Raw genomic sequence first — 15,277 nt, forward strand, 5'->3', positions numbered from 1 at the left:
TTTCTTTCAGCAAGACTCTATAGAGAGAAGAGACCATGATTACTTTTTATAAATTTAATAAACTTTTTTTTTAGACCAATTTTAGGTTTACAGCAAAATTGAGTGGAAGTACAAGGTTCCCTCGTATCCCTTGTCCTCACACATGCACATCCTCCTCCACTATGGACATTCCCCTGCTAACGTCGTACATTGTTACAACTGATGAGCCTACATTGACGTACCATTGTCATTAAGGGTTCATTCATGGTGTTGTGCATTCTGTGGGTTTGGATAAATTTATAATGTGTATCCACCATTATAGTATGTGGAATAGTTTCACCATCCTATAATCTCCTGTGCTCCACCTATTCATCTCTCACTTCCCCCTCGTCCCTGGCAAACAATGATTTTTTTCTTAAATTTTCTCCATACTTTTGTATTTTCTACAGTGTCATATGGTTGGAATCATATAGTATGTAGCCTTTTCAGGGTGACTACTTTCACTTAGCAGTATGCATTTAAGTTTCATGTCTTTTCATGGCTTGATACTTACTTTGTTTTAGTGCTGAGTCATATTCCATTGTCTGGATGTACCACAGTTCATTTATCCATTCACCAGCTAAAGGACATCTTGGTTGCTTCCAGGCTTTGGCAGCTTTTAATAAAGCTGCTGTAAACCTTTGTGTGCAGGTTTTGTGTGGACATAACTTTTCAGCTCATTTGGGTGAACACCAAGGAGTGCAATTGCTGGATCTTGTGCTGAGAGTATGATAAATTTTGTAAGAAACTGAAAAGTCTACCTAAATGGCTGTACCATTTTGTATTCATACCAGCAGTGAAGGAAAGTTCCTGTTGCTTCCCATCCTCTCTAGCATTTGGTGTTATTAGTGTTCTGGATTTTTGCCACTCTAATAGATGTGTAGTGATATCTTCTTGTTTTTATTTGCCTTGCCTTGATGTCATATGGTGTGGAGCATCCTTTCATATGCTTATTTATCATCTGTATCATCACCTCATCTTTTTGGTGAGGTGCCCATTTTAAAATCAGTTGTTTGTTTTCTTATTGTTGATTTTTAAGGGTTCTTTGTATATTTTGGTTAAAATCCCTTATCAGTAGATATGTTATTTGCCAATATTTTCTCCCAAGTCTGTGGCTTGTCTTTTCATTCTCTCGACAGGGCAGAAAATCTTAATTTCAGTGAAGTCCAGCTTATCGATTCTTTCTTTCATGGACTGTGCCTTTGCTCTTGTATCTAAAGAAAGTCATCACCAAACCCAAGGTTGTCTATATTTTCTCCTATGTTATCTTCTAAGAGTTTTATTGTTTTGTGTTTTATGCTAAGGTCTTTTTGAGTTAGTTTTTGTGAAAGATGTAAGTTCTATGTCTAGATTTATTTTTTTGTGTGTGGATGTTCAGTTGTTCCAGCGCCATTTGTTGAAAAAAACCATCTTTTCTGCATTGTATTGCCTTTGCTTTTTTGTCAAACATCAGTTGACTGTATTTAGGTGGGTCTGTTTCTGGGCTGTCTATTCTGTTCCATTTATGTATATGTCTATTCCTTTCCTAATACCATATTGTGTTGATTATTGTAGCTTTATGGTAAGTCTTGAAGTTACATACCATCAATCCTCCAACTTTGTTCTTCTTCTTTAATATTGTGTTAGCTATTCTGGGACTTTTGCCTCTCCATATACACTTTAGAATCAGTTTGTCAATATTCAGAAAAATAACTTGCTGGGGTTTAGGCTGGGGAAGGATTGTGAATCTGTAGATCAAGTTGGGAAGAATTAACATCTTGGCAATACTGAGTCTTCCTGTCCGTGAACATGGTATATCTGTCCATATTTAGTTCTTTGACTTCTTTCACCAGAGTTTTATAGTTTTCCTCATATAGATCTTGTACATATTTTGTTAGATTTATGCCTAAGTATTTCATTTTTGGGGTGGTAATGTAAATGGTATTGTATTTTTAATTTCAGACTCCACTTATTTATTGCCTGGTATATAGGAAAGCAATTGACTTTTGTATATTAACCTTGTATCCTGCTACTTTGCTATAATCACTTACTGGTTGTAGATGGTTTTTGTTTTGTTTTGTTTTGTATTTTCTACCTAGATGATCATGTCATCTGTGTACAAAGGCAGTTTTATTTCTTCCTTACCAATCTATATATCTTTTATTTCCTTTTCCTGTCTTACTGCATTAGCTAGGAATTCCAGCACAGTGTTTTAAATCAGTGATGAGAGAAGATATCCTTGCCTTGTTCCTGATCTTAGTTGGAAAGCTTCAAGCTTCTTACCAAAAGTCAGTTCCATTTCTATAAACTATAATAACAGATTATCAGAAAGAGAAATTAAGAAAACAATCCCACAATTGCATCAAAAATAATAAAATACCTAGGAATAAATTTAACCAAGGAGGTGAAAGATCTGTACACTGAAAACTGTAAGGCACTGCTGAAAGGAATGGAAGATTACACAAATAAATGGAAAGATAATTCTTTGCTCGTGGATTGAAATAATTGATATTGTTAAAATGTGCATACTCCCCAAAGCAATCTACAGATTCAGTGCAATCCCTACAAACATTCCAATGGCATCTTTCACAGAAATAGAAGAAACACCCCTAAAATTTGTTTGGAACCACAAAAGACCCCAAATATTCAAAGCAATCTTGAGAAAGAAGAACAAAACTGGAGGTATCATGTGCCCTGATTTCAAACTATATTACAAAGTTATAGTAATCAAAACAGTATGGTTTGGCATAAAAACAGAAAAATAATCAATGGAGTAGAATAGAGAGCCCAGAAATAAACCCACACGTATATGGTCACTTAGTTTATAGCAAAGGAACCAAGAATATACAATGGGGAAAGCACAGTTTCTTGAATAAATGGTGCTGGGAAAACTGGACCACCACATGCAAAAGAATGAAAATAGACTTATACCATACACAAAAATTAACTCAAAATGGTTTAAAGGCTTAGGTGTAAGACCTGAAGCCATAAAACTCCTAGAAGAAAACACGGGTAGTATTCCCCTTAACATCAGTCTCGGTGATGATTTTTTAAAATCTGATTCCAAAAGCAAAAATAAACAAGTGGAACTACAAAAAAACTAAAAGGTCTGAACTGCAAAGGAAAGCATCAAGAAAGTAAAAAGATAACCTGTGGAATGGGAAAAAATATTTGCAAACCACGTATCTGATAAGGGGTTAATATCCAGTATATACAAGGAACCCCTACAACTCAATAGCAAAAAGCACTCTGATTAAAAAATGGGCAGAGGTCTCTTCAGTCTCTTTAGCAAGTGGTGTTGGGAAAGCTAGACAGCCTCATGTAAATCAGTGAAGTTAGAACACTGCCTCACACCATACACAAAAATAAACTCAAAACGGTTTAAAGACCTAAATATAAGACATGACACCATGAAACTCCTAGAAGAGAACATAGGCAAAATATTCTCTGACATAAATCATAACAATATTTTCTTAGGACCATCTCCCAAGGCAAAAGAAATAAAAGCAAAATTAAACAAATGGGACCTAATCAAACTTAAAGGCGTTTGCACAGCAAGGAAGCCATCAACAAAATGAAAAGACAACCTATGGAATGGGGGAAATAGTTGCAAACGATGTGACCAGCAAGGGGTTAATACCCAAAATATATAAATAGCTCATACAGCTTCATATCAAAAAAAACCAAACAACCCAATCAAAAAATGGGCAGAAGACCTAAATAGACATTTCTCCAAAGAAGACATAGAGGTGGTCAACAGGCGTATGAAAAGATGCTCAACATCACTAACTATTAGAGAAATGCAAATCAAAACTACAGTCAGGTATCACCTCACACCAGTTAGAATGGGCATCATCAGAAAATTTACAAATAATAAATGCTGTAGAGGGTGTGGAGGAAAGGGAACCCTCTTGCACTGTTGGTGGGAATGTAAATTGATACAGCCACTATGGAGAACAGTATGGAGGTTCCTTAAAAAACTAAAAATAGAATTACCGTATGACCCAGCAATCCCACTACTGGGCATATACCCAGAGAAAACCATAATTCAAAAAGGCACATGCACCCCAATGTTCATTGCAGCACTATTTACAATAGTCAGGTCATGGGAGCAACCTAAATGCCCATCAACAGATGAATGGATAAAGCAGATGTGGTACATATATACAATGGAATATTACTCAGCCATAAAAAGGAATGAAATTGGGTCATTTGTAGAGACGTGGATGGACCTAGAGACTGTCATACAGAGTGAAGTAAGTCAGAGAAAAACAAATATCGTATATTAACACACATATGTGGAACCTAGAAAAATGGTACAGTTGAACCTGTTTGCAAGGCAGAAATAGAGACACAGACGTAGAGAACAAACATATGGACACCAGGGGAGAAACGGGGGGTGGGGTGGGATGAATTGGGAGATTAGGATTGACATGTATACACTAATATGTATAAAATAGATAACTAATAAGAACCTGCTGTATAGCACAGGAACTCCACTTAGCTGTACAGTAGAAACTAACACAACATTGTAAAACAATTATACCCCCCAAAAAAATTAATATTAAAATTTTAAAAAAATTAGGTATCCCCTCACTACTGTCTGAATGGCCATCATCAAAAGTCTACAAATAATAAATGCTGGAGAGGGTGTGGAGAAAAGGGAACCCTCTTGCACATTGGTGGGAATGTAAATTGATACAGCCACTATGGAGAACATTATGGAGGTTCCTTAAAAAACTAAAAATAGAGCTACCATATGACCCAGCAATCCCACTCCTGAGCATATACCCAGAGAAAACGTTAATTCAAAAAATACATGCACCCCAATGTTCATAGCAACATTATTTACAATAGCAAAGACATGGAAGCAACCTAAGTGTCCATCAACAGGTGAATGGATAAAGAGGATGTGGTATATTTATACAATGGAATATTGCTTAGCCATAAAAAATAATGAAATATTGCCATTTGTAGCAACATGGATGGACCTAGAGAATATACTAGGTGAAGTAAGTTAGATGGAGAAAGTATGATATCACTTATATGTGGAATCTAAAAAACAATACAGATGAATTTATATACAAAGCAGAAACAGACTCACAGACATGAAAAACAAATTTATACTTACCAAAGGGGAAAGGGAGGGGGAGAGGGATAAATTAGAAGTATGAGATTAACAGATAGAAACTACTATACATAATATAGATAAGCAACAAGCATTTACTGTATAGCACAGGGGACTATATTCAATATCTGGTAATAACCTATAATGGAAAATAATTTTAAAAATAATATAGTATAACTGAATCACTTTGCTGTACACCTGAAACTAACATAATACTGTAAGTCAACTATATTTCAATTTAAAATATCCAGAGCTTTGAAATAAAAAGTCGACATCTGTTTAATCTCTGTGATGGAGATATACATATGTTAAATTAATTTTTGTAATTTTCTGATATTTGAAGTGTTGCATAATTTTTGAAATGTGAAAGAAAAAATATTTGCAACTATGCGATAAGTTGTTTTTCTTTTTTTCTGCTTTGTTGTTCATTTTTATTTTTTATTTTTGCCATTCCAAAGGAACAAGTATTTAACCACCTGTTGTCACTCAGGAATGCTTTGGGTAGAAGGCAGTGGTAGAACTGAAAAAACAAAGGAGCTTACTTGAGCGAAGAGTAAAAGAACAACTTTCCATAGTAGAAGAAGAGCACTTAAAAATCATGTAGGCAAGAAAGGGAACATTTCACACATGGAAGAAATGCAAGTGATTGAGCATAACTGGAAGCAAAGACACGGCATGGAGGAGTAGTGAGTGGGATCACACTGCAAATTTAGAGAGGCCCAGATGATGCAAGCCCTGATATGTGCAAGTATGTTTGCACTTAATCTCGTGGGGCAGCGGTTCCCAACTCAGGCTGCTCATCAGATTAACTGGATCTCATTCCAGATTTATTGAACTAGCATTTCGTAGAATAGGAACCAGGAGACTGTTCTTTAAAAATATCTGACACATCTGTTCTCTTATTTCATTCTAACAGCCCTCTGAAAGAGGGAGGTGGTATTGCTTTCCGTCTGTGTAATGGAGAATTGCAGTCCACAGTAGGACTAGACAAGTTTATCCTGTTAGTTATGGACATACCTGTGTTTAGAATTCAGCACCTCTCCCATGGAATGGTACCTTCTGCTCCTGCCCCGTCTGGCGGAGGCAGATGGAAAAGAGCTACAGCAGAGATGTTTCTTGCAATTCGGAGATGGTTGCTTTGTCTCCCGGCCCCTCCAGATTGCTATGAGATGAAAGCCTCCATGTAAAAGTGGATTGAACTGTCAAACCAAATGGTGTGGAGTGGGGACCAGCTCACCATTACTGCCCACGGGAGCTTTTGAAGGCCTTTTGTCAGTGTGACCTGACAAACTTTGTATTTTGTGTTGGGGGAGAAGATCAAAAGCAAGGAGGTCAGAAATGATGTCGGTCCTTAATAAAGCTCGGGCTACAAAGTGATAGGTTCAAGAGAAACTTAGAAGACAGTGTTTAATAAATATGCTCTGTGAGCAGATTTTCATTTCTAATGAGCTTGTGAGTTTAGGCAAGGAAAGGAAGAAAGACTGAGAAGTGGGGAGATATAGTGGGCTCTAGATAATATATGCACACCAAATGCTTCTAGATGAAATTTCAGTAGTATTAATTTTCAGTGTATTTCCAGTTTCAGTCACAGAAATGTTCATGGTAACTGATCAGTGACCTGGTTTTATTTTTCTTTAATTTCTGGTAATATTCTCCCACACAAAATCATTTTATGGTTCTTTCTGTGGGTTTAAGGTCACATGCTATCTTCCCATCTACCAGTTATTATTCCCAAGGAGAGCCAGTGGGCTTGATCAGTGGTAGGAAGAGGTTTAGTGGACAGTTCTAGCTTATTTTCCATTTTTGACATTTTAATGTAATATAACTCACTGTAGGGTTTTGGAGTTTAACTATTTATTGTCAAGTTAATTAGTAAATATAAAATCTCATGAATAACATATCGTTACGGAACAAATCCTGGTTCCTAACCATTCCTAATAGAGACAAATTATAGGAGTCTTTTTTTTTTCTTACTCATAGGGCAAAAGTTGGATCGTTAAAAGAAGTTATGAAGACTTTCGGGTACTTGATAAACATCTTCATCTGTGTATTTATGACCGACGATTCTCCCAGCTCTCAGAGCTTCCCCGTTCTGAGGCCCTGAAGGACAGTCTAGAGGTAAGCATTCAGTACTTTGCAGAAGTAATCACTATAAATTAGCAGAATTTTTTTTGCCAGTATACTAAATAAAAGCTTATATTGAGCACTCAGGAAGATTCGTGGGATTAATTATTTCTTAACTGAAAAATTAGTAATGCTGTTAAGATATTTCGAATTGAAATAGGTTCAGTGTATAATTTTATAAGAAGAATCTCGTATCTTAATATATAAATGGGCAATATATATGAGCAGATCATTTTTCAAAGAGAATGCAAAATATAGAAGCAAAAATATGGAAAAATGTTGACCTCACTAATAATCAAAGAAATGTGTATTCAAATGATGCTGTTTACTCAGTTTATGATGGCAGGCTGTGTCCATGCACTTATTTCCACTCCTGCCAAAAATTTCTAGTAAAAATATAAGAGTTTTTTTTTTTAATTTAAGAGGAAAGAGATTCTTTTATAACATCAGAAAGTAAAAAGAACCATCAGGGAATCAAAACTTGTGAGGAATCTTTGAAAGTAGATGGGATGAGATTTATGGGGGCAAGAAAATACAGCATAAGAAACTTGTACAGGAGGACTGCAGAGGGACAGATAAACTAGAAATCTTCAATGTGAAAACCGAATAAACAAAGTAACAGAAGAGCAAACAGAGGGCTTTCAGAAGCATGATTATCACCCTCAGAGAGAAAGTGAGGCAGTCACATTCACGGAATGAGAACAGAGTTTTAAAAAATAAAATAATCAGAGATCTTAGAAATGAACATGTGGTTTTTAAAATTAATTTTAATAATAGCAAACCTTAACAGCTGGACTACATGCAAAATGGACATAGATGAAGAGAGAATTAGTGAGCAGGAAGGGCCAGCTTTGTAAGAACACAGCCCCAAAAGGGATACAAAGTTGTGAGAGAATTGTTGGGAATCACAGAGAATAGATCCAGAAGTTCCTCCAAGTTCCTGTTCCTCTTGTAGGAGTTATAGGAGGAGAGAGTGGTTGGCAGTAACTAAAAATATAATAAATTCCCCTAAATTAAAAAAGGGCCTGTTTTCAGATTAAATGGGCCCATTAAGTGCTAAATATAATAAGTGAAAAGACACACATCTAGAAACATTGTGGTAAAATTTCAAAATGCCAAAACAGAGAGGAAACCCAAAAGGCTTCCGGAGAGCAAAAACAAGGTTTTTCTCAACGGAACAAGAAACGTATTGGCGTTAGACTCCTTGGCAGCCACAGTGGATGCCTGAAAACAGTGGAAGTCCTGAAGGGAAGCCATTTCACATCTATAGTTAATTCCCAGGCGATCACGTAGTGAGGGCAGAGTGGAGACTGCAGTCATGCAAGAACTGACACCGCGACACGGAATGTCCTCAAACCTCAGGAATGTCCTCAAACCGCAGATCCTTTCGTACCATAGAAAGGCTGGACGTCTCTCTGCCTCCTTTTCCCTGTCTGCCTTGTCTGTTGTGTATTTCTTTCTCAGACTGTCTCAGAGCATGACCACTCCCAACAGGGGCCAGGTTCTCATTTATTTTTAAGACAGCAGCCAGACTGAGCTGAAATTTTGTGTCACGGTTCCTAATTCCTGCAGCAACTCCTGTTAGGTCAGCTAATGTTGGGTCCCATTCCCGGACCCATCCGTTGACTCGTGGTGTAGGATCACGTACGAACTGTCCTGCCATGGCTGGGTGTGTGAAGACTGCAGCAGGCCTTGAAGAAAGCATTTCAGAGTAGCAGGGGGAAGCCGGGTGGAAAAGCAAGTATGTCTCTGCTATCGTTTTACACTTTCAATACAAAAATAGAAAGAGAAGGCAACCAAATTAGAAGCTGTACAGTAGTATGAGCCCTGATGATGAGGGGCTAAAGTGAAAGTTCTGCACCAGACAGGAAGTTATGTAAGTGCCTGTAATGTCAGTTCATGGAACTGTTAAGCCTCTGTGAAGAACCTCCGTAACTATGAAAATGCATAAAAATCTGCAGATTTTTTTTCTCCCAGAAACAACCAACTTAGACCAGTTTCTTTGACAAAGAGTGTAGTATCTTTATTCTGTTACCACTGAATCTTCTCTTTTTCTTTAGTCAGTCACTCAGATGCTTATGGCTTACCTGTCCCGCCTTTCAGCTATTGCTGGCAACAAGATCAATTGTGGACCTGCCCTTACTTGGATGGAGGTATTAATCCAGTTCATCTTTTATTAAAGTTAATTTTTAAATTATCTACTTAAGAAATTTAATATTAATTTTCATAGCTGTTGAGTTTCAGGAATTGAATAAATGGCGCTTATTCTCCTCTTCTGGAAGATAGATATGTGATACATTAAATATTTTTCATCTCAAATCTTTCTTTGATAATCCAGGAAGCTAATTTTAATATTATTTTATGACTCACAATGACACCTGTTATTTTTGTATTTAATATATTAAATAATATTGATATATTAATGTATATACATTTAGCAAGGTGTATGTGTATATATATGTATATATATATATTTAATTGGCTTAGTAACTGAAAATAGTTTTTAGTCATTGATGAACAAGAGACAATTAACCTTTTAAAGAGTCTGATTTAAGAATGTCTTGAGTGATAGAGTATCCTCCTGTCAATAGGTTAGGTTTTTCTCCTTAATTTGCATATATAGAGTTACATTATTCTCTCCTCTCAGTGGAAATTGGGAAGGCAATGAAAAGTAGAAAGAATATAGACCTTAGAGCCAGGCCAACTTGCCCTGAGATCTTGGTTCTTCATTATTGGCTGTGTGATCTGGGACAAATTATTTAATCTCTCATAATTTACATAACCTCTTTTAGCTTTAGCATCTTCATCTTTAAGTGTTGGTAATGATGATAAGTATCTTTTAGAGTTATGAAGATTAAAGTGTGTATGTTATATGTATAATACAATGACTGGCATATAGTAAGTACTCAATAAGTGGTGAGTTTGGTTTTTTTTTTAATATTCTTTGGGTTATGGTTTTTCTAAGTCAAGTTGAATTACATAGATACACAAAGAAACTTGCAAGTCCCATGTCTTTACCCATCTCATAGTACATTTTCTTTGTTACAGATTGATAATAAGGGAAATCACCTTCTAGTTCATGAAGAATCATCCATTAACACTCCTGCTGTTGGTGCTGCCCATGTTATCAAGAGGTACACTGCTCGGGCCCCGGATGAATTGACCTTAGAGGTAAGTGACTAAAGCTGCCGTGTGTTAGCTCAGTCCCTGCTCTCTTTCTAGCCTCAATTTTAACTGTTGCAATCATTTCCTTAATGAAAAGCACCAGGTTTTTCTGTGCATCATTGTCTTTCCGCCTGGCATGCCATCTATTTTTATTTTAATGACTGTACTCATTCTTGAAAATCCAGCTTAAATGTCTCCCATTTCTTCTAGGAAGTCTCCTTGATCTCCTTCCCTCTACTCCATGGAAATACATACCCCCCAGAACCTGCACTGAACGTCATTCTGAGCTGTTCTCAAGGCTTATCTCTGATATGTCACTTACTACATTCAATCATAATTGTTCTCCTGTTTGTCTCTGTGAGCTTCTTGAAAGCCAAATCCTCTTTTGTCTGTGTGTTTTTAGCACCTAAAAACAATACCCAGTGATACTTTCTTCTCATTGTTCATAGATTGAGGTAAAGACCAGATGAAAAGTGAAATGAACATTTCTTGCTATCAGATGCAAAAGGAGGAGAATTAAGTTTCTTCCTTTAATATTGGCTGATGAGAGACCAAAGAAAATGCTGGCAGTTATTCAGTTTAAGAGGAAACAAAGTGTAAATTTTTACTGTATAGAATTCAAACTGTTCTCAAACTAAATTTTTAGCTCTATACACAAAGGAATCCTTGGTCTTGAAAGATACCATGTCTGTTAGCAAATATGGTTTTGTGAAGAGGACTTTCGTGACTGGAAAAATTAGTTGTGAATATACAAAAAAAATTCTTAAAGCAATATTGTGTACATTAGCAACATTGCTCTGAAGTGCTTAACTGGTTTATCACAGAGATCATCAGTTATTTTGATTGAAGAATACAACTTCCTTTAAATATATTATTAAAAACTATTATTGCCATTTTCATACTTACAATTTTGTAAAAGTTTGTACAAACTCATTAGTTTGTCTTTTAAAGTGAAGAAAGTCAGCTATTTAGTGGGAATGTTATATTGAACCATCTATTAAAAGAAATGTAGTTGTCATTCAGTTTTACATGTACTAAGAATAACCCAGTAATTGTAGACATCTTAGAGCTTTCCTATATGATGAAATAAGATATGTCAAATGTTTAGCACAGTGCCCAGCACATGGTAAGCGCTCGCTAAATGTATTAATAGAAGCCGCTGTTGTTCTAAATATGAGTATTTAAAATTGCCTTTTAGATTCACTATAGTGAATCTGATCACCTTTAGTAACAGCAGTTAACAGAGTATTTTAACAGAAGTGATGATGGTATGATGCCTGGTGTTCAGACATCTTATGCTATCAATCAGGCTTTCTGAAGTTACTACAGTTGTTAGTTGGACCACAGTCTTTGTGCTGCTTAACTTTTTGTAAACCTCTCCTTAACAAATGGTTAAGATTATTAAATTCCTTACAGAAAGAAGTGTTAATGTTTTACCAGAAATAATGAGCCAGAAAATAAGATAGTACTTTACCCTTTTGTTACAGTTAAGATTTAAATTCTAGACAGACAATTGCTTTAAAAATTGATTTAAAACGTTTCACTTTAAATTTTTTCTCCTAGGTGGGAGACATTGTTTCTGTTATTGACATGCCCCCAAAAGTGTTAAGCACATGGTGGAGAGGCAAGCATGGATTTCAGGTAGGCAACAAAGAATTTGGTGTGGAAAATTCAAAGATCGTTTTTTCTTTCAGTAATATTTCTGTTTATAATATGTGCTGGCAGTGGACTTTGTCATCAGAAATTTTGTCTGCAGTGATAAAAAAAATGTAGATGATGTTAGACTTGGGTTTCCTTTTCGAGTTACTGTTGTGGTTGTTTTGATCTCCTTCTTCTTTCCTGTGTGGTGGTACAGCCAAAGTGTGAGCAGAATCACACGCCTGGTGGCCACTTCTAGGTTATCGGGACTGTGCTTCTGCCTTGCTTTTCACCGCGGTTTAAAATCATGAATCACATATGTTTTCTCTCTAGAATTAAGTCAGGTTGATCAATATTTTTTTAATGCATTGTAACTGTTAATGTAAACAATGTATGAATTGCAGAATAACAGCAGAATCTAAAGCTGTCTCTTTTTCCTTATATGCCTAAGTAATTTGAGACCTGATAAAGGCATATTTTAGATTGGCTAGCACTAATTTCCATAGGATAGAAAAGTTTCCTTTTAACTTTTAAAACTACCACTAGAAGAGCATCTAAATATGCCTTAAAATTGTATCCTGAATATATTTGTTGTCTATTTATAAAAGTGTTCCTAAAATGCTGCATAGATTAAATGCTCGTGCTGTACAGTTAGAAATATTAATAACTATCATATAAATATCTTGAGCTTTAAGTGCATATAAAATAAAAGCTATTAGGTTTTTATAAAATGTATTTTCTCAAAAATAATCATACACTTTAAAACAGGATAGCGTGGTGGTTAAGAGCATGGGTTCCGGTGCTAGATTGCTTGGGTTTTAATCTTGTGTTATGTTGAGCAAGTTATTTTACTTCTCTGTGCTTTAGTTTCCCCAATTGTAAAATGGGGATTGTAGGACTATTCTTAATCTCATAAGATTATCGCAAAGATTAAATGTGTCAGGATAAAATATGTAAAGTATCTAGAGCAGACCTGATGCATATTTTTCACTCAATAAATGTTGATTTTTAAATGTAAATAATTCAGTTTTTTATTTTGCAGATTTAAGTTTATCTCTCTCTTTATCTGTTATAAAAGCATTTATAGCAATTTAATTTGATGATTAAAAGCAAAAAAATCATCTTTATTACCCCACAAATTTTCTTATTTGTATAATTTGCAGTCCTTCTTTATCTGTGCTCTGATTTCTTAATTGTTACGAATAATTGGTGCTTCTGATTAAATATAAAACTAAATGGAAAACTGGTGTTACCTCTTTTTCTTATTAAGAGGTCAATTCTCCATGTTCATGGAAATGAGCTATAAATGTTAGGGTCCCAAAGATGATCAAAAAGTAAATTTGGCTTTAAAATGACAGTTATGTTTTATTCTTGATATTGCTGCCTTTCTTATAATCTTAGATAAGTCACTTGCTTTCTTTGGACTTTAGCGTCTTCTTAGACAGTTCCACTTGTAATCCCGTCAGTCCTTCTTAACATTTTAATTCCATGATTGCAAAATAACGGGTTTTCCCTTCTTTCATATAACAGATATTTATTGAGTATTGACTCTGTGCTAGGTATAGATTTATCTTCCTAACTTTTATTTAGAGTTAAAAATTAGTTTATTCCCCAAACAAATTATTTAATATAAAAACAGGTTTTTAAGCTTTCAGGACTGATTTATAATTGATAATGAAATGTTTTTCGTACAGGATTGCTGGTTGTTTAGACCGTGTTGGAGTATGACTGTGAGAAGAGGAGTTGCTTTGGGGGCGTGGGGGCTCCCGTGAAACCAGGAGCAGGTCTTTAAATGTCACTGTCAAAACTTCATTTAAAAAAGGAACTGAATACTTTAAGGGAAGGACCCACACAATTCAGTCCTCCTCGCTCCCGTCTCCAAGTACAGTCACACTCTGAGATACTGGGGTTGAAGGCTTCAGCATAAGAATTTGGGGAGATATTATTTAGCCAGTCCCGGATGGCTAGGTGGGTGGGGCCACTCTTAGGGCTGCTTGAAGGCCTTTCCTGGACTCTCTGTCACAGACTTGATAAAGAGTAGGGCCCTGCTTGAGCCAGGCTGGCTCCTAGGCCAAAGGCAGGCAGAGTGTAGGGCTGTTGGCCATGACTGCAGAGAGCTTGAGGGCCTTGGGAGGAAGGAGCCCTGGGAATGACTGCTTCATGGGTGCCCCTCCCCGCCCCACTGTCCTCAGGCAGCATCTGAGGAGGGGCCAGTGGTACTCACAGGCTGGTACAGGGCCTTCGTTTCACTCATGGCAGAAGGCCCTCTGGGCACTGACACCGTGCCCCGAGGCAGGACGAGGAGGACAAGCAGTACTGGTCCCCTCCTCAGGGCCTCGCAGATGAGTGGGAGGTTCTGAGCCCAGCAGGACGCCCTAGGAGATGTAGGAGGGGATCCTGGAGGTGGTGACTTTGAAAGGCAGAGTCTTGTGCATGTCTTCAGAGGAGAGGATGTCCAGATGACCTGGGTAGACCGGCTACACGTGAAGCAGCCATGTGACCGGTTAGCCAGCTTGACCTGTCCTGGTCACACAGATGGACTCTATAAACTGAGCTTTGTCAGTGAGCCATGAAGGAGGAAGCACAGAGGCAGGAAAACTGTCTTCCTGATACAGTAGCAGGAGACGAGGGGCTGGGCTTGGCCTTGGGGTAGCTTGGACAGTGGTCTTCCGGGAATCAAGGCCATTTAGAGCTGACCACTCTCGGGAGAGAGGGTGAAGGGGAGCAAAGATGTGGGCTGTTGCGTCCCAGGATGGAGGCCAGCTCTGAGCTGTGGCGCTCTGACCGCTGAAGGGACGTGTTCTGGGAATGCGGCGTCGGCGTGCAGCAGGTCTGCTCAACCTGATGTGTTCATAGCGTGTTACGTGGACTCCGCTTTCCTGTTTTCTCAGTCTCGTGTGTCGTTTTCTTCGCCCAGCTGTCGGGGCATGACAGGGTACACGTGGCGTGCAGAAGCCTTTCCCTCAGAGCCCTGTGAACTGATGCTGTGCAGTTGCTGGCTTGTGACTTTGTTTTATTTTTTATTATTATCTAAAAAATAATTAATAGATTTTATCATTTAGTACTAGAGTTTACAGAATAGTTGACCAGATAATACACAGAATTTCATATACTCCCTGCCCCACACATGTATACAGTTTCTCCTATTAACATCTTGCTTTACAATTCATTGGATAGAATTGGCAAAATGCTGAACTTTATTACCCACAAGCTGATTAGCAGAGT

At 37.1% G+C, this 15,277-nt stretch overlaps 1 protein-coding gene across 9 annotated transcripts in view; it reads left to right on the forward strand.

The window, feature by feature from the left end:
* The window catches only part of ARHGAP32 (Rho GTPase activating protein 32), a 277,525-nt gene that overhangs the window by 180,581 nt on the left and 81,667 nt on the right, over window positions 1–15,277 (forward strand). For all 9 annotated transcript variants that reach the window (XM_036859505.1, XM_036859507.1, XM_036859508.1 and 6 more), the window contains 4 exons: window positions 7,106–7,243; window positions 9,310–9,402; window positions 10,298–10,420; window positions 11,978–12,055. In XM_036859505.1, the coding sequence (XP_036715400.1) occupies window positions 7,106–7,243; window positions 9,310–9,402; window positions 10,298–10,420; window positions 11,978–12,055 (432 nt within the window). The remainder of the gene's footprint in view (window positions 1–7,105; window positions 7,244–9,309; window positions 9,403–10,297; window positions 10,421–11,977; window positions 12,056–15,277) is intronic.

Source organism: Balaenoptera musculus, chromosome 8, assembly GCF_009873245.2.
Source record: "Balaenoptera musculus isolate JJ_BM4_2016_0621 chromosome 8, mBalMus1.pri.v3, whole genome shotgun sequence".
Lineage (NCBI taxonomy): Eukaryota > Metazoa > Chordata > Mammalia > Artiodactyla > Balaenopteridae > Balaenoptera > Balaenoptera musculus.